The sequence below is a fragment of the Sturnira hondurensis genome, unplaced genomic scaffold (assembly GCF_014824575.4).
Source record: "Sturnira hondurensis isolate 20B ecotype Veracruz unplaced genomic scaffold, ASM1482457v3 Scaffold0015509, whole genome shotgun sequence".
NCBI lineage: Eukaryota > Metazoa > Chordata > Mammalia > Chiroptera > Phyllostomidae > Sturnira > Sturnira hondurensis.
In genome coordinates this window covers 868,520-891,563 of record NW_028088140.1, presented here as the reverse complement: position 1 = coordinate 891,563, position 23,044 = coordinate 868,520, and the positions used below count along the sequence as shown (strand labels likewise).

The 23,044-nt window shown below is 36.4% G+C and overlaps 1 protein-coding gene across 2 annotated transcripts in view; it reads left to right on the top strand.

The window, feature by feature from the left end:
- Nucleotides 1-23,044, top strand: part of CEP290 (centrosomal protein 290) — a 103,310-nt gene that overhangs the window by 71,852 nt on the left and 8,414 nt on the right. For both annotated transcript variants that reach the window (XM_037064636.1, XM_037064635.1), the window contains 9 exons: nucleotides 1,248-1,371; nucleotides 4,284-4,418; nucleotides 7,404-7,490; nucleotides 9,013-9,177; nucleotides 9,723-9,845; nucleotides 11,103-11,275; nucleotides 14,447-14,588; nucleotides 15,708-15,781; nucleotides 16,366-16,460. In XM_037064636.1, coding sequence (XP_036920531.1) covers nucleotides 1,248-1,371; nucleotides 4,284-4,418; nucleotides 7,404-7,490; nucleotides 9,013-9,177; nucleotides 9,723-9,845; nucleotides 11,103-11,275; nucleotides 14,447-14,588; nucleotides 15,708-15,781; nucleotides 16,366-16,460 — 1,118 coding nt within the window. The remainder of the gene's footprint in view (nucleotides 1-1,247; nucleotides 1,372-4,283; nucleotides 4,419-7,403; nucleotides 7,491-9,012; nucleotides 9,178-9,722; nucleotides 9,846-11,102; nucleotides 11,276-14,446; nucleotides 14,589-15,707; nucleotides 15,782-16,365; nucleotides 16,461-23,044) is intronic.

Genomic DNA, 23,044 nt, shown 5'->3' with positions numbered 1-23,044 from the left:
ACCATTAGTGCTTCTTTATGAACATGCACTGTTTTGTTTGTATTAACTCGGTGTACATACAAAGTGGAACTCCTTTATAGGAACACTCATGAGCTGTGTGCTTACGTACCTAGTGCTTCCCTTCTAAGCCATGGTTTCTTAAATCCTTCAGAATTTCACTTGATAGAGAAGGAAATTATGATTGAAGAATTATTTTTTAAACATCTATTTACAGTTACTGTCTGGTCCTAGCAGTGGCTTCTTCCCTCTTTTTTCCCCCTTAGTCTCTCTCTCTCTCTCTCTCTCTCTCTCTCTATATATATATATATATATATATATATATGTGTGTGTGTGTGTGTGTGTGTGTGTGTGTGTGTGTGTGTGTGTATATATATATTCAGAGCAAAAACTAAATGGAACGCTTTAATTCTCCTTTGCAGTTTTTACAAGAATCAAAACATTTTAGTTTTAAAACCTTCTAATACTTTTAGAGGTTTAATTGTTCTTTTTTTCTTAATAATGCAATTCTGTGTTGGCTGAAGTAATGATAAGACTTTGAAAAGATATTAAGCTTGTCTTCTTTCCAAGTGCAAGTGTAAATTTCTGAGTTTTATGAAACAAATCTGGGTGTTAAAGGGAGGAAGGACATTCCACGAAAGCAGAATCCTAGCAGGGACATAGAGGCAGGAGTGCATCTTTCATGTGTGGTGAGAATGGGTTTGTTTGCCTTAGTAAACCAGGCAGACTGGACAATTAGGTTGAATAAATGTGGTTGTGCCAGGTTACGGAAGACCTTGTAGGGCCCACAGATGAGTGTAGACATGAAGTAGCCGATTATTATCTGGCACCAGTAAGAGCCTTTGTAAATCCTTGTGTTTCTTGAGCACAACATGGATATTATGAAGTTATTATTTATGTTCTTAAAAATGAGTAATTAAATCAATTTTCATATATGATTTCATATAAATTGACGCATGTTCTTTAAAGATGTTAATGCAATTCTAAAAATCAAGCAACACTTTTTAACTCGCAATTCAAAGGAGGCCTGCATGAATCCTCTGCAGAGGATCATTTTATAATGTAAATAGTCATGTCGGTAAATAGTCATAAACAAAATTTAATTTTCATAAAATTTGTAAGTTTTTTAGAATTTAAAATAAGTGTTAATAAATATATTATATACTTTCTTTCTTTCCTGTATTTTAATGTAGTAAGACAATGAAAAGTTGACATTTGAATAGTAAAGAGTCTGTGGTTATTGTTCATAGGACCCACCAAGCTCTTCCTCGAGATTCTGTTATAGAAGATTTACGTTTACAGAATAGATACCTCCAAGAAAAACTCCATGCTTTAGAAAAACAGTCTTCAAAGGATACCTATCCCAGGACTTCAGTAAGTGCACATCATTCCTTTTCATTTTTTTCACATTAAAGTTTAGAAGTGAAAGCAGTTTTTACCTTTATCTGGCCAAAACGAGTAGATCCCCATTTTTAATATTAATGTAGTAAGTTAAACCTTTATTTTTAGTAATTACTGATGTATTTTAACTTCTTTAATTCTTCTTGTATAATAACAGTAAACTAAAAATTCTTACGTTTCACATAGAACTTCTTAGAAGTTAGTCTAGAGAATTTAGATGTAGTTGATACGAGTTTGCTCTGGCAAGAATATGCAATTAGATAAAATAAGAAAATATGTTATTGCATTATTTCCATCAAATATGTGATATATTTATAGTTTTCTTTTTAAAGAATTATTAATGAATAATTGTCTGTTTTATCTTACTTTAAATCTCTTAGTGTTTACATGTTTGTTATTCTCTTTTCTTTTCTTTTCTTTTCTTTTCATGTTTCGTCTTTTTCTTCTGCTTCAAGCAGAATGTGTTGCGTGACACAACTACGCTTTCTACCCTTCCTACCAGTGTTAATAAACGTGGGCACAACATTTTTCATAAAAAGAATACTTTACACAGGAACAAAAAAAACCCCCTAAGGGTGCTCAGAATTAAAAATGGGAAGGTAATAGACACCAATGACAACATATATCATGAGGAGCCTAGAAATATTCTACAGTATTCCAGTAACAAAGAAAAACACAAAGCAGAAGGTATTGTAGATCCTCCTGAGCCGACTGTATCTGAGGCAAGACCAAACAGTAAATCAAGCACGTTTAGGCTAAATAATGGTAACTTGGTAGGTTTTAACTCCACTTTTGAAAATGACCCAGATCCTGAAATTGAGAAAATTGATCAAGACTATTGTGAAAATAAGCAGAAATGTAAAATCAAGGAAGAGAATGAACTAGGCAAAAATGAGAAAGGAAACGGGCACATAGCTGAAGATGTAAGTCACATCACGGATCCAGAAGAATCTCCCGGGGAGGACCGTGACTCTGCCACGGCTGCGGCTGCAGTGGAGCCATGTGCGGAGGAGGCTGCACAGGCAAACTCTGAGACTGACGAACCAGGCCAGCCAAGAAATGGCGGGCCCCAGGTTTGAGGATGTGATAGTTCTTTCTTTGTTATCTGGGTTTTCTTATACCAAATAGTATAGATACATGCAAATGGAAACAAAAATTGAGCAGAATTTGTAAAAAAATATTAACTATTAATAAACTTTTCCTTAAACCCTAGCATTTGCCTAGTTCTGACAAAATAAGTGGTTATTCATTTCCTAATTCATTTTAATATTTCCTATTCCGACATTGGTGCTCACTTAAAATACTTAGATTAGATCACAGAATAACAAAAAATAAAGCAGTTTAGAGGTGTTGTTTCACCTTAGAAATTTCTAATGTACCATGCTGTAAAAATCTTACTTCAACTAAAATTTTATATGGTGAATAATATCAGTGAAAATTTGTTATGATGCCGTGTGACATTCTGACACACATAACAAGTTCCTTTAGTGGTTTTTTCCATGTATTATAAAACTACTTTTTTCATAATGAGAAAAGTGAGCTTATTGCTATCTATGTTGTGTTAGACTCTGCCTACATTTAATATCCACAGTATTTACCAGAGTATTATTTGTCATTTACATGGGACACATGGGGAATAAGTAACATCTTTAGTGATCGAGATGATGCAGAATAGAATTTAAATGCAGGCCTAAAGGCCTGACTCTACGGTTTATGAACTTTCTATGTACACACTACTTTGGGGCAGTTTGATTTATGTTACAGTACAGATAAAGACAAGTTTGTTTCCAATTAAGATCAAACAGCATCTTTATGCTTTCTACCCATTTCAGTTGCCTGCATCCTCAAAACACTGACCACAATCAAACATTAATATGTTAGGAGAAGGTGAATGAAAGTTAATTCTCATTTAACTACTCTTTTTGGGTTCATAATGGTTCTTTTTTTTTCCCTCCTGGATAATAAGGAATTGTGAATTTGAAACTCTCCATTTTATAGAAAAAAGTAAATCAAGCACACATTTGTCTTTCAAATAACCTGTAGTTTAGAATGAGACGTAAAAATGAACATAAATAACAACCCAAGATGAATTCATGTCAAGAGAAATGAAGATACAGTGTTACAAGGGCAGAGTGATTACTTTTGCTCCAGGAATTGAGGCACTTCTTTTTGTAGGTTTGTGTGTATTTGCTATGGCAACCACAGATTTGATGGCTGAAACAACATAATTTTTTTATGATAGTTCTAGAAGCCAGAAGTCTAAAACCAAGGCATCAGCAGGCTTACTTCCTTCTCTAGGCTGTGAGGGAAGTATCTGTTCCAGGCCTCTTTCATTATCATTCCATGGCCGTCTTCTCCCTGTGCCTTCACATTGTCTTTCTTTCTTCCATGTCTGAGCCCAGATTTCTTTTTCATATAAGAACATCAGTCATTGAATTAGGACCGACCCTAATGACCTTATTTTAACTTGATTTTCTCTGAAAAGGCCCTGTGTCCAAATAAAGTCATTCTGAGGTATTGGGAGTTAGGATTGCAAAACACTGAATCTGGGAGTGGGGTGTGGATGAGATACAGTACAGTTTATAATGGATAACAATCATACTTTATTTTTGGACTAAAAAAAACACTTATACATATATGTGGACATTAAGTTATACTTACTTGACTTTGCTTTCAATATTAATTAAAATATGTTTTATTACCGTTTCTCCTTAAGTTTTACATTCTTATTTATTTTTGGTTGTTTTCTCCAGAGCTCTCCAATTTTCTCATATTCCTTTGGGGGAAAATGTTCCATTTTAACGTAGTGTTTCCTTATTCAATATGTCTTATGCAGTTTTTATTTGTTAAATCTTAAAAATATTCCTAACTTTATTTTCCTGAAGACTTCAGAAATGGAGTCAGATGATCATTGGCAAAGAGAACAGGAGCTTCAGAGGGAAAACTTAAAGTTGTCATCTGAAAATATTGAACTAAAATTTCAGCTTGAGCAAGCAAATAAAGATTTGCCAAGATTGAAGGTAAATTTAATGTTCTTTATTATAGTTTAGAAATCTAATGCCTGAAAACCTTTTTTTCTCTATTTAGTTGTTATACTTACCATGTTAGTTTATGAAGAAGTTAAAAACTCATGTTCATAAAAATGCTTTGGTAGTGTTATACTTTCTACATTTGTTCATTTAACAATTATCTGTTGAGAGCCTATTTTGTGTAACGCACTCTTCTACATGCTGGGAAATAACAATAAAAAAAATTCTTGTACACATAGATCTTACATTCTAGTGAGGAAGTCTGATAAACAAGTTAATATATGGTATATTGGCTTATATTAAGAGCTAAGGAGAAAAAGCATGGTTGGTGGGAAGGGGATGTGTGTGTGTTAGGTGAGAGTATAAGGAATTGCTACTTAAAATATAGTAGTAAGGGAAAGGCTTCCTTAATAAAATGATTTTTAAAATTACCTTATTGTTGTTCAGTTACAGTTGTCTGCATTTTCTCCCCACCACTCCCCCCTACCCCACCCAAAACCACCTCCCTCCCTTGCTTCTACCCTCCCCCTTGGTTTTGTCCATGTGTCCTTTATAGTTGTTCCTGCAAACCCTTCCCCGAATTGTCCCCTCTTCCTCCCCTCTGGCTATTGTTAGATTGTTCTTAATTGTCTCTGGTTATATTTTGTTTGCTTCTTTTTCTGTTGATTATGTTCCAGTTAAAGGTGAGATCATATGGTATTTATCCCTCACCACCTGGCTTATTTCACTTAGTATATGCTCTCCAGTTCCATCCATGCTGTCACAAAGGGTAGGAGCTCCTTCTTTCTTTCTGCTGCATAGAATTCCATTGTGTAAATGTACCATGGTCTTTTGATCCACTAATTTGCTGATGGGCACTTAAGTTGCTTTCAGCACTTGGCTATTATAAATTGTGCTGCTGTAAACATTGGGGTGTATGGGTTCTTTTGGATTGGTGTTTCAGGGCTCTTAGGATATAATCCCAGCAGTGGAATTGCTGGGTCAAAAGGCAGTTCCAATTTTAGTTTCTGAGGAAATTCCATACTGTTTTCCATAGTGGCTGCACCAGTCTGCATTCCCGCCAGTAGTGCACTAGGGTTCCCTTTTCTCCACACCCTCTCCAACACTTGTTTGTTGATTTATTTATGATGGCCATTCTGACTGGTATGAAGTCGTATCTCATTGTGGTTTTAATTTGCATCTCTTTGGTGTTTAGTGATGCTGAGCATCTTTTCATATGTCTCTGGGCCCTCTGCATGTCCTCCTTGGAGAAGTGTCTGTTCAAGTCTTTGGCCCATTTTTAAATTGGGTTTTTTGTCTTCTTGGAGTGGAGTCATGTGAGTTCTTTATACATTTTTGAGATCAGACTCTTGCCCGAGGTATTTTAGCAGAGATCTAGGGGACAGATAAGGAGGTAGGTCCTGCTAATACTGGAAAAATTTCTAAACAACAGAAATATTAAGTTCAAATGTTCTGAGGTAAGAGGATTGTTGGTGTATTTCATTAACAGTTGTCACACTTTAGAATATTAGGATATCTTTAAAACAATAAAGGCTTTAAGTTAAATATGTAGTAGGATAATTGTCTACTTTAGAAATTTCATTTATTTTGATGTTTGTAAAATGTTTATTTTAGGTTTTCCAAAACTTATCCTGTTTATGGGAATCTTTTTTCTTGGCTGGTTAATTTTTCAATATCTTTTATTTAACCTAGATCATTACCAATCGGTTAATTCCATGAGTAATCATATGGTTAAACTATTTTCTGCTTCTCCTTTCGGTTTTTTACACTGTTAGAGCCAGTGTTACAAGTTCAGTTGTCTCTTTCTTCTTACCATAAGGATCTACATAATATAATTTATGGGATAGTCAAAACTAGAGTTCTAAACTCAAATCTATATTTTACATTAAGGCAAAAATGTGGGAAATATTTATTGAAATTCATATACAAAATACTCTTTATATATATATGAGGTATACCTGAAAAACATCTATTTATTGTTAATATAACGAGAATGCTTTGCACGACATCAATGTAACCTGGCAGCCAAGGAGAGTGTACTGGAATGTGCATGTGCGAATAATGACCACCTCACTGTACTAGTCAGTGCGGGTGGTAGATGCCATTGAGTGAGCATGTGTACTGTGTGGCTGTCACATTCAAAATGACTGAGTGAGTACCCCAATGAATCTGCATCAAATTTTGCATTAAGCCTGAACATAAACTATTCAGATGATTCAGAAGGCCATAGCTATGGGCAACTGGTGATTAGCAGCTTCATTACAACATGCCCACTCATGCATCATGTCTCCTGCAGAGATTTTTGGCAAAACATCAAATCACCCAAGTGACTCAGCCCCCTACACCCCAGATTTGGTCCCCTGTGAATTCTGGCTTTTCCCAAAACTAAAATCATCTTTGAAAGGGAAGAGATTTCAGACCATTGATTAGATTCAAAAAAATACGATGGGGCAGCTGATGGCAATTGGAAAACCATGTGAGGTCATAGGGTGCCTGTTTTGAAGGGGACTGAGGTGTCATTGTCCTATATACAATGTTTCTTGTATCTTGCATCTTTTTCAATAAATGTCTCTATTTTTCATATTACGTGGCTGGATACCTTCTGGACAGACTTCATACTTTAATTCAACCTATGTCCTCATTTAAAATCCTCCTTGTTTAGCCCTGGCTTGTGTGGCTCAGTGGACTGAATGCCAGCCTGCAAACCGAAAGGCCACTGGTTCAATTCCCAGTCAAGGCACATGCCTGGGTTGCGGCCAGGTCCCCAGTAGGGGGCACATGAGAGGCAGTCACACATTGATGTTTCTCTCCTACTCCTTCTCCCTCCCTTCTCCTCTTTCTAAAAATAAAATAAAACCTTTAAAATTTTTTTCTTGTTTAGTTTGGCCATCCAGTTATAGAGATTGCTAGGTCAGATGAATTATCTTTTCTTTCCAGTGACTACAGCTATGTTACATGTTTGCTTTAATTTTACAGAATCAAGTAAGAGATTTGAAGGAAATGTGTGAGTTTCTTAAAAAAGAAAAAGCTGAACTTGAGCGGAAGCTTGGCCATGTTAGAGGGGTGAGTATGGGAGAGTATGTCATATATTTGTTTTCATTCAGAAGTGATAAGCGGGAAATAAAAAAGTAAGTTTGGGTATGTCATAACAGTAGTGATATACCTTTACTAGTTAGTGCTTACAGATTCAGTGTTTATTCTACTGCGTCCACAGTGTAAAACATTATACAGCTTTTCATTGTTTCGAGTTAATATATTTTATCATCTGTCACCCTTACATGCATTTTATTCTACTCGTACTCCACATCACCTCTTTTTGTTGTTGCTGTTGTTGTATGTCCCTCCACAGCTTGACAGCATTTAACTTTCAGGGATCATCTTTCTGTTGATTGAGATAACTACTAAGTGCTCTTTGGTCCAGTTCTACCATTTTGTAATTATTTTATGGTGTCCATGCAACTCTTTAATATAATGCTCTGTATATATTTTTCTTTTTTTGTATTTTTATATATTCTTTCCATGTATTTTGGATTTACTTTTTTTAAAGTGAGTAAATGTTGCTTATGAGGTCAAGGCCAAATGTTGTTAAAGCACAAGAGGAAGCAATCATAATGGACAAAAAATTTTTCAAGTAACAATATTAAGTAACGATGGATTTGGTAAAAATAGTGGATACAATTAGAAAAGTATTCAGGACAACTATCTGGTTGAGTGTTAGCAACATTCATTTTATACATAAAAATCTATTTGCTGATTTAACCTTTTTTAATATAGTTATGAAAGTATACAATATTAAAATTAACTAAAAGTTTATATTTTAGGGTTATTCACTGCAGTGTGAATACTGACAAAAATGCTAAAAAAGCAAGATTATTGTATTCAACTATTAAAAAACTTTTTATGTTAAATTATAAAAAGTTAAACATGTTAATTGCTGACCTATGTCTTTTGATAACTTTGTACTGTGTTTTTTTTCGGACATATCTTCTACTTATATTGGAGGGAAACTGAATTTCTAATCAATGGCTGTTCTTTCTTTTTTTTTTAATCCTCATCTGAGGACATTTTTTCATTCCTTTTAGAGAGAAAGGAAGGGAGAATAAACATCAAAGGTAGAGTATTTAAGCTATTACTTAACAACTATATGACTTTAGGAGTATCAAATTATGTGAATCTTGACTTTCTTGTGTGCAAAGTGAGAACTAATATAGAGGATTAATATAATGGTAAATTTAAATAATACAAGCTTTGGCTTCAAACGTTAGGAATCAATAATGTGAGTATAATAATGAGCCTGTTGTTATAGATACTTTATAATATGCTTTCTAAAATATTTGATTTAGCCCTGGCTGGTGTAGCTCAGTGGATTAAGCACAGGCTTGCAAACTAAAAAGTTGCTAGTTTGATTCCTAATCAGGGCACATGCCTGGGTTTTGGGCCAGGTCCCCATTTGGGGGCACATGAGAGGTAACCACACATTGATGTTTCTCTCCCTCTCTTTCTCCCTCCCTTCCACCCTCTCTAAAAATAAATAAAATCTCTTAAAATATTTGATTTAATGAAAAGTTAATATATTCTTTTATAGTCTGGTAGAAGTGGAAAGACAATCCCAGAACTAGAGAAAACCATTGGTTTAATGAAAAAAGTAGTTGAAAAAGTCCAAAGAGAAAATGAACAGTTGAAAAAAGCATCAGGAATATTGACCAGTGAAAAAATGGCTAATCTTGAGCTGGAAAATGAAAAGTTGAAGGTAATATTCTAAATATGATTATTTATATGGAATATTCCACTGTTATAATTGTTATTAACATTTTAGGAAAATTTTAAATATATTCCATCTATGAAAAAGTGGCTTTAATGGATGCAATAGATATTTTACACTTACAGAAAAAATTTATTGGAAACAAGACTAAGAATAGTTAGAGTAATCCCACTTGGCCATTTTATTATTTTAAGACCATGGGTTCTTATCTGGCAGCATTAAATAATTACATTATCTATTTTCAAAAATACAGATCCCTAGGCTGCCATCCTGAGATTATTAGCTCCCTCATGGGCAGGTTCTACCACAGGTGTTGTAATTTAAACTTGTTATCTCAAGTTGTCCATTCATTCTCATGTGTAGCCAAGCTTGGGAAGCTGTGCTGTAGGCGACCAGTATTAGATGGGAGAATGTAATTCTGATTATATCAAATATGACCTCTGCAACTACTTTGAATTAAGCTTTATAAGTTGACAAGATCACTTTTTACTTTATTTAATTGTTCAGGTAATGTACAACTTTTTTATTGCTAGGCTGAACTAGAAAAACTTAAAGTACATCTTGGACGGCAGTTGAGCATGCACTATGAATCCAAGACCAAAGGCACAGAGAAGATTGTTGCTGAAAATGAACGGCTTCGTAAAGAACTTAAAAAAGTACAACTTTTATTAGTGATTATAATTACTTTTTATAATACATCTAGGAATTAATACACCTTGGAAAAATGGAATGAAAAAGTTGATGAACGTGTTTATTCAAAGCAGTTATTAAGACTTTTAGGAATTATGTTTATTCCAGCCATCCTTTCACAGTGGGAAACATTGAAAATAAAAAATTCGTGAATTAAGAGGCAGTGTAATATAATATAGAAGCTACATGGCTGGGATTTAAATCCAAGTTCAATCATTTATTAGCCATGGTAACTAGGTGAAGCTACTAACCTCTCTCTATCCCCATTTTCCTCATTTATAAACTTGGGAATAATTAGTGTATCTGTTTCACAGAGCTGCTGTAGGGTTTAAGTGAGTTAGTATTTGTACACATGACAGAACAATGCTGGCTGTGCAATAAGGAGTATATGAAACAGCTTTGTTAAAGGAACAGTAAGATTCCTTTCTAAGTAGCAAAATATATTTCTTGTCCAGACAAGTAGGTATTATTATTTTTATGGATGATCCAGTGAATAAATTAAAATTAGTATTTCTAAACTAGTTACCTGAGTGTACTCTGAGGCCAGAGTTAATACTGTACTTTGAATGTAGATGATTATTAGTGAAAACAATCTGTGGTATGTACACATACTTTTTGCTTATAGGTGGGTCTCTCAAGTATAGAGAATCAAAACAAAACATCATTTAAATGTGTAAAGATAGCCCTGGGTGGTATAGCTCAGTGGATTGAGTGTGGGCCTGCAAACCAAAGGGTTGCCAGTTCAGTTCCTAGTCAGGGCACATGCCTGGGTTATGGGGCCAGGTCCCCAGTAGGGGTGGGGCATGAATGGCAACCACACACTGATATTTCTCTCCCTGTCCTTTCCCCTCTGTCTAAAAATAAATAAATCTTTTAAAAAAGTTTTAAATGTGTAAAGTCATAAACTATCCATTATTCTGGGAATATTATAGACAACGATGACAGACCTAAAATAACCAAACATGACAAATTGAAAGAAATGACTAGAATAAAAGACTTGTAAATATATTTTTCTAACGTCATTTAAATGATCTGTTGTTCTAATTATTATGATTATATTGCTGTTTTAGAGTAAAATGTTGGATTTCTACTGGAATTTTAGTTAGCATTTGAACTCCAGATTATTTTAAATTTCTAACTTACAATAAAAATTTTGAATATATTGCATCTGTGACAACAGTACTGCATTTTGTCATAATATACTAACTAGCTTTTAATGATAGGAAACTGAAGCTGCAGAGAAGTTGCGGATAGCCAAGAATAACTTAGAGATATTAAATGAGAAGATGACTGTTCAGCTAGAAGAGACTGGCAAGAGATTACAGCTGGCAGAAAGTAGAGGCCCACAGCTTGAAGGGGCTGACAGCAAGAGCTGGAAATCAATTGTTGTTACAAGGTAGGAACACGTAGTTCACAACTTGCATGAAGTTTAATCAGTTGTAATTCTGCCATTATTGTTTTAAAAGAACATGATGCTGTTCCTATTAACTTAGTCCTTTCCTGATGAACAGCAGTTTAACATGATGCTTACTCTTTTTTTGTCCTAAAGTATTTTTTCACCAAAGTGTCTTGCTCTTCTTTCAAGTATTGAACTAATTTGGGAGGCAGGGCATGGGACAGAGCAGGGCATGGAACTGGGTGTCAGAGCTCAATGGACATTATGAAGCTGCTCTCAGCCATGAGCCTCGACTCATGCTACCCAGCTTCTTCTGGGCACGGCTTTGTCCAGCTACACCTCATCTTTTTCATTGTGCTCATTTTCTACCTCAAGTATAAGCCAGGTACAGTTGAGCTGTTTTCTTACCGCCTGTAGCATGCTGGATCTGGGCTGGGCTGTAATTTTGGTGGTGCAGTCTCAGCAACTTGTTCTTCGAATAACCCCAACAGATGAATTCCGCAACAGCTTTAGTGTCTTACTGGCCTCCACTTTCTGGCACTTGCTTTTCTCCCACTTCGTGAACCTTTTCTACAAGTATGTGTGATTCCTGACTGTCAAACTTTGTGGCTGTGAAAGAGGTGATGGGAATTTGCAAGTACACATTCATATGTTCATTGCTACTCTCACCACAGTGCTTCATCATGACTCTGATGAGTCAGTAAAAGGCTTTGGCCCTGGCTGGCGTAGCTCAGTGGATTGAGCGCGGGCCTGCGAACCAGACGATCGCGGTTCGATTCCCAGTCAGGGCACATGCCTGGGTTGCAGGCTGGTTCCTTGCAGGCTAACTACCAGCAGGGGACGCACGAAAGGCAACCATACATTGATGTTTCTCTCCCTCTCTCCTTCCCCTCTAAAGATAAATAAATAAATAAAATCTTAAAAAAACAAACAAACAAACAAAAGGCTTTGTTCTCATTTCCAACTGTAATCAGCTGCTTAAAAATAGTATAAAAGCCAGAGACCAATGAAATCCTGCCCGTGTTCTTTCCCATCATAGTCATCTGTATTACATTGTATTCTTTGCATCTGCTGGACTCATTTCAAAGGCAAACTCATCTTTATCTTGCTATATTCATAGAGTTTTCTATGCCAATGCATCCTCGGCTTCCCTTTCAGTGTCAACCTATTTAGAGTGGACATGATGGGGGGCTTTGGCAGTCACCATTACTACAACTGGGATGGGAGCCTTAGCACTGTGAGGCTACAGCTCGTCCGGTAGTGGACCTGCTGCACTGTCCTTGGCCTTGACAACCAAGCATAAGGACAAAAGAGGAAGATTACGCAGGTAATTGGAGGGCAGCCCATGTGACCAGGCAGTCTGGGTGGGAGGTCCTTGGTTTGGCCCTGATACACTGAGAAATTAGAAGCCACTCCTCCTCGTGTTGGCCCCTCCTGGTTCTGTCCGGGGGCTCCTTCGGGGCTAAGTGAAGTAATGTGTGGTAATGTGAAGGGAGGAAGGCGTTTCTTTTGCCTGCTTGGACCCCCGCTGGTGCTCACAACCAGTAACACTCTCAGTTGATTTCTTGGTTCTTCATTTTTTTCTATAATAACATACGGCCTCAAAAAATTTTGAGTTGCCTTAAGATCCTTTCGTTCAGCAGATACATACTCAGTACTTGCTGCATGCCAGACTCTGCTTTATGTTTTTGTAAAAGGCCTACTTTGCCTAGTTTCCTTCAATCAGCCAAGTAGTTTCCATGAAAAAATACCTAATTTCGCTGTGACCATAAGTAAATGACATTGTTTTTCTGTGAGCTCAGGTTTTTGAGCCTATGGAAATGATAATTCCTATCTTTCCTTTTCTAAAAACGGCTCTGTAAGCCTGCAGAAAAGAGCATGGTGAAAAGGGCTGACAAAGTTTATAAGCACTTGAGACAGGTGATATCATTTAGTTGAAGATGACTTTGTCTTTTATATTATTTATATATGTTTAATCTGAGAACTGCACAGGTAACTAAGCATATAGTAGGGCCTTCTGTCAACTCTCTTTAAAAAAACGTAAGTCCTAGTAGAATCCACTTGGTCAAGAGAAGACTCATTCTAATCCTTGGGCTCCAGCATCTCTACGTACACCAAAAAATTGCTGAGATCTGTAGCTGGGATTCATATCAGCCCTTCATAGTGCCTGCCGAGACAGGCCGGGTGATGCAGAGCTGTTTTAGACGAAGGGGGAATCGGAGAAAGTCTCTCCGGGTGGCGTTTGAGCAGGGAATTGAGTGAGATGAAGGAGTGGCTTCTGATACTTCACTGCTCGGGTTGATAGTCCTTGTTAGTTTAAGAACATTGCCTTCTAATCTGAGTTTCTAAGATTTATCAAAAACTTTTTGAATGTATTAAGATAATTTTCCTTCCTTGTACTATCTTGACCTGATTCCATTGCCAAAAGATTCCTTCTTTTCTCTGGAAAAGTTTGAATATTATGAGTATGGTTTCCCTTTAAGGTATTATCATGTGCTTGTAAAACCATTTTGGCTCAATGTTTTAAAAATTTCTATTGAAACCTAGATTTTTTAGAACTATTGATCATTTCTTTAAAGGTTACAAATCTGTTCAGATTTTTACAGGCTCCACCTTTCCCTATCATAGGCCCTTTCTCTCACCACACTTTTGTTCATTCTCTTTCTTCTCCCAACGGTACCCTTTTAGTTTTGTTTTAGCTGGATACTTCCTTTTTTAAATCTGTGTGTGTGTGTGTGTGTGTGTGTGTGTGTGTGTGTGAAATGGTTTAATTTGTGATTTTTTACTATATTCCTAAGGATATGCAATAATACAGAATTTGATACTCTGATGAATTTTACTTTCAAGTTTTTCTTTTGCAACTGAAAAACGGATTTTAATGTTTTATAGTTTAGGCTCCACCCTTGTTTATACTTAGGAAGCATGTAAATCCTTTTTAATTGACCCATCTGTTAGTTGGGGATACTTAGTCCTTGCTATCATCTAATAAATAAATAAATAAGTAGCAAAAGATTTTGCTACTAAATAAATAAGTAGCAAAAGATTTGACTAATGGAAACAGTATAGTAAGATATTCTTTGTTATTTTTAGTGCAGTAATTTGAACTGACTTAAATCAATGAGATGAATTATGTTAAACATCTACACCAGTTATTTTCTTTTATTCTTTTAGAATGTATGAAACCAAATTGAAAGAATTGGAAACTGATATTGCCAAAAAAACCCAAAGCCTTACTGATCTTAAACAACTTGTAAGACAAGCAACAGAAAGGGAACAAAAAATTAAGAAATACACCGAAGGCCTTGAGCAACAGGCGAGTAATGTAATTTTTATTTACATGATAAAATAATGTATTATATCTCAAGCCATTCCTTCATATTGTCTTATGCAGGTAAAAATGAACTCTTGACTAATTCTTACCCTGGGAGGCCCCTCTAAGTGCATGACACCACCATTGCCCATTTGTTTAAGCCAAAATCCTGGGATCATCAAGTCCTTTTTTTTATCTCATGCCCTACACCTTTTTCATTAAGTCATGTCAGCTCAGTTTTCAAAATATATCCTAAATCTGGTAATGCCTCAGCACTTCCAATGCTGCCAGTCCAGTCCAGGCTCTTCTGTCACACCTGAACTATTGCAGGAGTCTCCTACCTGGTCTCCCTGCTCCCAGTCTTGTCTTCTTCTGCCTTCTCGCTATCACTCATCTATTCTCCACGCAGTTTCCAAGTAATCCTTAAAGCAGACCATAGCCGTCCCATCTTATAGTCTTCCGATAGTTCCACATTACCTGCAATAAAATTGTAAAGTTCTTTTCATAGCCTCTCTAAGGACCTACAGAGTCTGGCATCTTGTTTCCTTCCTAACCTCATCTTTACTTTCCCTTCATTCAGTGTTCTGGCCACGCTGACCTTCAGTCCTTGGAACAAATCAAATTCATTCAAGCTTCAGGGCCTTGCACTTGCTTCTCTTCTTTAGAATAATATTTACACCCTTTATTTCTCTATTTAAATGGAGGCGCTTTAGATCTTCCCTAAGCCTATGGCACCTTCCATCACTCTCTATCCTCTCCCCCTGGGTTATTCTTTTTGATAGCCCCTCCTTCCATGTGGCACTATCATCACATCACAGCACATCACACCGTATCCTCATGGTTTGTTTTTCCTCACTAAAAGTGTAAGGGCCATGGGAACATGCACAAAAGGATTTTGCCTGCTTTTTTCACGTCTGTGTCTTCTATGCCTAGAATGATGCTTGGAATATAATAGTTAATAAATAATTATTGAATGAATAGTGAATAGAAGATGATGGATGTATGCTTGTGTGCTTTTGAAAACCCAACTTTTAATATTATGTATTATTGAAAATGTATCTTTATAAAATCTCATTATTTTCATGTCAAACTTTGTCTTCTAACCTTTCATTGTGTCCAAAGATTGAGATTCTCAAACATGTCCCTGAGGGTGCTGAGACAGAGCCAGGCCTTCAACGGGAGCTTCAGGTTCTTAGGTACATTCTCTCTTCCTTATGACAGTGTTTTTTCTTTTATATTATCTTTTAATATAAGCAGGTTTACTGTCTCTAGAAAGGTAAGATATTTTGATCTGGCTACCTAAAAGGCTTACGAGCCTTATTTTATCCTTCTAATTCTAATCATTCTTTTACATAACAAATGCTGGAAAAAAACAACAATAAACCAGATCCTGATACAGATTACCAAGTTTTTCATGTGTTTTTTTTACACTTTCTTAGCATGAAATGTATTAAACCTTAACTTTCCAGAGACAAATATTAACAAAAGGGAAAAACACCTTTACTTCCAGGGTTATGTAGCCTACCCTCAAGAGGCTCATCCAACGGGAAAACTACTCTTAAAAATGACATCAGGTCCAGTTTTAAGAAAAACATGAAAAATTTTGATCCCATGATCTCTCTTTGAGAATGGTAGCCTTGCAGCAAAGTAAATCGATGCCTTTATGAATATCAGAGACTCCTAAACACTGTCCCTCACAGTTCATAGGAAATGTCCATATATTTTGTGGAGCAATGTTTTGGGGTTGTTTTGTTTTAATAACATTATCATTGTGCTCTAGATTAGCTAATGATCTGCTGGAAAAAGAAAAAGCAGAATTAATTCATCAGATAGAAACACGGAAAGACCAAAGTGGAGCTGACAGCACCATGCATGGTAATGTATTTTATAACATTTTAGGTAACCCAAGTTTTTTAATTAGAATTTGCCTTGTTTGTTGTTTGCAAATTTCTGATAATAGTCTTCCTATAAAGTCAAATCACCAATATAAGTTTTTGGAGCTGTCTCTTCCTCTACACAATATTATTATTACCATCAAGCCCTTTGCAAGTACTCAATGCTTTTCTCCTTTAGTTTTATATGGGTGTTCACTGATTCAATCAGGATGCAGTGCCAAGCAATGAATACTAGGTTAGTTTGTTGCTTCTAGCTTTTAAGTGTGGTCTCTTTTAAACCCTCTACATTTTATTTTGGATGTTTTTGTAACCTTGTTAATTTAAAACTACATAAACAAGTGAAATCTCTTTTGAAAAAGTGAAAGAATGTCTATCCTTTATCCCCTTCCACTTGCATTCAGAAGTGATTACCAGTCATTCCCCTATTCCTATGTGCTTATGTGCATATATACATATATCCATAATCTGTATGCACATACGAGGTCTGTCTGGTAAAAGGCCAGCCATTGTTAGTATAACGAGAGCTGTTTGTGTGACATTGATGTAACCTGGCAGCCAAGGAGAGTAAACTGGAATGTGCATGCAGTAACTTCACTGTACTAGTCAGTGGGGGCAGTGGACACTGTTGAGTGAGCATGTGTACTGTGGCCATTGCATTCAAAATGACTGAGTAGAGCAACAAATCTCCATCAAATTCTGTGATAGGCTTAACCATTCATGCACGGAAACTATTCAGAGGACTCACAAGGCTTTCAGGGATGATGCAATGTGTACAGTACAAATAAAAATGTGGCACAAATGCTTCAAAGGTGGTTGACAATATGCTAAAAGTGATCTACGTTCTGAAAGGCCTGCAACAAACAGAACACCTGAGAATGTTGAGTATGTGAGAAGTATAGAGAGTATAGAGAGTATACCACAGCCTCAACGACTGACAGTGTGAGAACTAGAAGCTGGTCTGGGGATTCCAAAAACTACTGTGTCTGGGATTTTGACACAGTATTTTGGCATGAAACATGTTGTGGCAAATTGCATTCTGCAGCTTCAGCTACCAGAACAGAAGGAATATCATGCTGTAGTTGCTAGTGATGATTCAGTCCGCTACCAGTGAACCAGATTTCCTCAAAAAGGTCATTACCAGACGAATCATGGGTCTATGGCAGTGATCTGGAAATGAAGGCCCAGTTGTCCCAATGGAAATAGCCTGGTTCTCCACTCTCAAAGAAGGCATGGCAAAGTCATAGCAAGATCAGGACCATATTAACTGTATTTTTTTATTGAGATGCTGTTGTCCATCCATCAATAGCACAGCCCTCCAGGCCAAAAACAGTGAGTACTCTCTTAATGTTCTTCATTGGATGAGAGATGCAATATGATGACAATGGCTGCAGCTATGGGCAACTAGTGATTGGCAGCTTCATGACAGCACACCTGCTAATTCATTATGTCCACTGCATCATGTCTTGTGCCATTTTTTAGTGAAACATCAAATCACCCAGGTGATTCAGCCTCCCTACAGCTCAGATTTCATATCCTGTGACTCCTGGCCTTCCCCAAAACTAAAATCACCTTTGAAAAAAAAGTGATTTCAGACTGTCCATGAAATTCAGGAAAATACAACAGGGAAGCTGATGGCAATTCTAACAAAAGATATGCAGAGTGTTTTGAACAGTGGAAGAGACACTGGGAAAATGGTGTGAGGTCCCAAGGTGTCTACTTTGAGGGGGATTGGGGCATCATTGTCCTATTTAGTGTATCTCATTATCTTGTATCTTCTTCAATAAAGGTATCTTATTTTCCTTTATTTTTTTAAAGGGGAATATTTTGGGGTTTTTATTATTTATTTAATTATTTTTCAAGTACAGTTTTCTGTCTTTTACTCCCATCCCAGCCCGCTCGCCCCTGTGCTCCCCACCTCCCTCCCATTTCCACCCTCCTTAGTTGTCCATGTGTCCTTTATACTAGTACCCTTAAATCCCTCCCCTTTTTCCCCTGAAATTCCCTCCCCTTTCCCCTCTGGTCACTGTCCCCCTGTTCTCTATTTCAGTGTCTTTGTTTTTATTTTGCCAGCTTGTTCATTTTGTTCTTTAGCTTCCTGTTAAAGGTGAGATCATATGGTATTTGTCCTTCAACACCTGGCTTATTTCACTCAGCATAATGCTTTCCAGTTCTATCCATGCTATTGCAAAGGGTAGGAGCTCCTTCTTTCTTTCTGCTGCATAGAATTCCGTTCTGTATATGTACCATAATTTTTTATCTATTCATTTACTGACAGGCACCTAGGTTGCTTCCACCTCTTGGCTATTATAAATTGTGCTGCTATGAACATTGGGGTGCATAGGTTCTTTTGGATTGGTGTTTTAGGGTTCTTAGGATATAATCCCAGCAGTGGAATTGCTGGGTCAAAAGGCATGTTCATTTTTAGTTTTCTGAGAAAATTCCATACTGTTTTCCATAATGGTTGTACCAGTCTGCAACTCCACCAACAGTGAAATTGGGTCCCCTTTTCCCCACAACCTCGCCAACGTTTCTTGTTGATTGCTTTGTTTATGATAGCCATTCTGACTGGTGGTAAAGTGGTATCTCATTGTGGCTTTAATTTGCATCTCTCTGATAACTAGTGGTACTGAGCATCTTTTCATGTGTCTCTGGATCCTCTGAAAGTCCTTCTTGGAGAAGTGTCTGTTCAAGTACTTTTCCCATTTTTTAATTGGTTTAGTTGTCTTCTTAGAGTAAAGTCATGTGAGTTCTTTGTATATTTCGGATATTAAACCTTTGTCTGAGGTATCATTGGCAAATATGTTTTCCCATACAGTTGGTTGGCTTTTTATTTTAGTGCTGTTTTTTTTAGCAACACAGAAGCTTCTATTTTGATGAGATCCCATTTGTTTATTCTTTATGTTCCTTGCTCTAGGGGACATATCAGTAAAAATGTTGCTGCGTGGAATATCTGATATTTTCCTGCCAATGTTCTCCTCTAGGACTTTAATGGTATCCCGGCTTATATTTAAGTCTTGTTCCACCTTGAATTTATTTTGGTGTATGGTGTAAGTCGGTGCTCAAGTTTCTTTTTTTTGCATGTAGCTGTCCAGTTCTCCTAACACAATTTGTTGAAGAGGCTATCTTTACTCCATTTTATGTTACTGCCCACTCTGTTGAATATTAATTGACTGTAGAGACTTGGGTTTATTTCTGAACTCTCTGTTCTGTTCCATTGGTCTATGTGCCTGTTTTTATGCCAGTACCAGGCTGTTTTTATTACAGTGGCTTTGTAATACAGTTTGATATCAGGTATTGTGATCCCTCCTACTTTGTTCTTCTTTCTCAAAATTGCGGCTGCTATTTGGGGTCATTTATGGTTCCATATAAATTTTTGAAGTGTTTGTTCTATGTCTGTGAAATATGCCATTGGTACTTTAATAGGTATTGCATTGAATCTGTAAATTGCTTTGGGTAGTATGGACATTTTGATGATGTTAATTCTTCCAATCCATGAACACGGTATATGTTTCCATTTGTTTGTGTCTTCCTTGATTTCTTTCTTCAGTGTTGTGTAGTTTTCTGCATACAGGTCTTTTACCTCCTTGGTTAGGTTTATTCCCAGATATTTTATTTTTCTTTTTGCTATATCGAATGGTATTTTTTTTTCTGATTTCTGCTTCTGCTGCTTCATTGTTGGTATACAAAAATGCCTTTGATTTCTGGATATTGACTTTATATCCCGCTGTTATGCCAAATTCATTTATTAGGTCCAGCAGTTTCTTGGTAGAGGCTATAGGGTTTTCCATGTACACTATCATGTCATCTGCAAATAATGCCAGTTTTGTTTCCTCCTTTCCGATTTGGATGCCTTTTATTTCCTTTTCTTGTCTGATCGCTGCAGCTAGAACTTCTAATACTATATTGAATAGAAGTGGTGAAAGTGGGCAACCTTGTCTTGTTCCTGATCTTAGTGGAAAAGCTTTTAGTTTTTTCCCATTGAGTATGATGTTGGCTGTAGGTCTTTCATATATGGCCTTTATTATGTTGAGGAATGCTCCCTCTATTCCCATTTTTCTGAGTACCTTTATCATAAATGGCTTTTGTACCTTATCAAAAGTTTTTCCGCATCTATTGATATGATCATGTGGTTTTTGTCTTTGCTTTTGTTTATGTGATGTATTACATTTACTGATTTGCGAATATTGAACCATCCTTGCATCCCTGGGATGAATCCCACTTGGTCATGGTGTATGATATTTTTGATGTATTGTTGGATACGATTTGCCAATATTTTGCTGAGGATTTTAGTGTCTATGTTTATCAGCGATATTGGCCTGGAGTTTTCTTTGTTGTATCTCTATCTGGTTTTAAAATTAGGATGATGCTGGCTTCATAAAAAGAGTTTAGGAGTTTTCCGTCATTTTGGATTTTTTGGAATAGTCTGTGAAGAATAGGGATTAGCTCTTCCTTAAATGCTTTGTAGAATTCTCCTGTGAAACCATCTGGTCCAGGGCTTTTGTGTGACGGGATTTTTCTGATTACTGCTTCAACTTCATCTGCTATTATTGGTCTCTTCAGGCTTTCTCCTTCTTCATTGAGTTTTGGAAGATTATATTTTTCTAGAAATGTGTCCATTTCACCTAGGTTTTCAAATTGTTTGGCATACAGTTCTTCATAGTAATTTCTTACAATCCCTTCTATTTCTGTGGTATCAGTTGTAATCTCTTCTCTTTCATTTCTGATTGTGTTTATTTGGGTCCTCTCTCTTTTTTTCTTGATGAGCCTACTGAAAGGCTTGTCTATTTTGTTTATCTTTTCAAAAAACCAACTCCTGGATTCATTGATCCTTAGAATTGTGCTTTTAGTCTCTATGTCATTTAATTCTGCTCTGATTTTGGTTATTTTCTTCCTTCTACTTGCTGTGGGCTGTCTTTGTTGTTCTTGAGTTCTTGCAGGTGTAGGGTTAGGTTGTTTGTTTGAAATGTTTCTGTCTTCTTTACGTAAGCCTGTATTGCTATGAACTTCCCTCTCAGGACTTCCTTCACTGTTTCCCATAAGTTTTGGGTTGTTGTGAGTTCATTCTCATTTGTTTCCAGGAACTTTTTGATTTCTTCCCTAATTTCAGTCTTGACCCATTCATTATTTAATAGGATGCCATTCAGTTTACATGCTTTTGTGTGTTTTGGGTTTTTTCTTTTGGGGTTGGTTTCCAATTTCAGTCCCTTGTGGTCAGAGAAAATGCTTGGTATGATTTCAATTTTCTTTAATTTGTTCAGGCTCGTTTTGTGTCCTATCATTGAAAATGTTCCATGTGCATTTGAAAAGAATGTGCATTTAGCTTTTTTGGAATGAAGGGCTCTCTATATATCAGTTAAGTCCATTTCATCTAGGGTGTTGTTTAATGCTGCAATATCTTTGATGATATTTTGTTTGGAAAATCTGTCCATTTTTCACAGTCAGGTGGTAAAATCCCCTACTATAATTGTGTTGCTGTCAATATCTTTCTTGAAGTTCTCTAAGATTTTCTTTATATATTTGGGTGCTCCTATGTTGGGTATATATATATGTGTTAATGTCTTCTTGGTGGATTCTTCCCTTGAGTATTATGAAGAGATCTTCTGGGTCTCTATGGCCCTTCTTTTGAGGTCTGTTGTGTCTGATATGAGAATTGCTACCCGGGCTTTTTTTTTTCTTGTCCGTTTGCTTGGAAAATTTGTTTCCATCCTTTCACTTTTAGTCTGTGATGGTCTTTTGTCCTGAGGTGGGTCTCTTGTAGGCAGCATATGTGTGGGTCATGCTTTCTTATCCATTCAGCTATTCTATATCTTTTGATTGGAGCATTTTGTCCACTTACGTTTAAGGTTATTATTGATAGGTACTTATTCATTGCCATTTTTGTACCTGTGTTCCTCTCTGTCTCTGTTTTTCTTTGTTTCTTAAAGTAGTCTCTTTAGCATGTCTTGCAGAGCTGGTTTGGTGGAGGGTATTCTTTTAGACTTATTTTGTCTGGGAAGCTCTTTATTTGGCTTTCTATCTTGATTGAGAGCCTTGCTGGGTAAAGTAGCCTTGGTTGTAGGCCTCTGGTTCTCATTACTTGGAATATTTCTTGCATTCTCTTCTTGCTTGGAATGTTTCCATTGAGAAGTCAGTAGCTAACCTTATTGGGGCTCCCTTGTATGTTACTTTCTTTTTCTCCCTTGCTGCATTTAAGATTCTCTCTTTCTCTTGGAATTTGCGATTTTAATGATGATGTGTCTTGAAGTGGGCCTCTTTGGGTTCCTCTTGATTGGGACTCTCTGTGATTCCTAGATTTATGTGACTTTTTCTCTTATCAAATTAGGGAAATTTTCCATCATTACTCTTTCAAATAGGTTTTCTATCCCTTGTTCTTCTTTTCCTTCTGGTATTCCTATTATTCAGATATTATTATGTTTCATATTGTCTTGCATTTCTCTTATTCCCACTTCATTGTTTCTGACCTTCTTTTCCTTTTCTTGCTCTTTCTGAAAGTTTTTTTCTACTTTTTCCTCCAACTCACTGATCCAGTATTTTGCTTTATCAATCCTGCTTCTGATTCCTTCT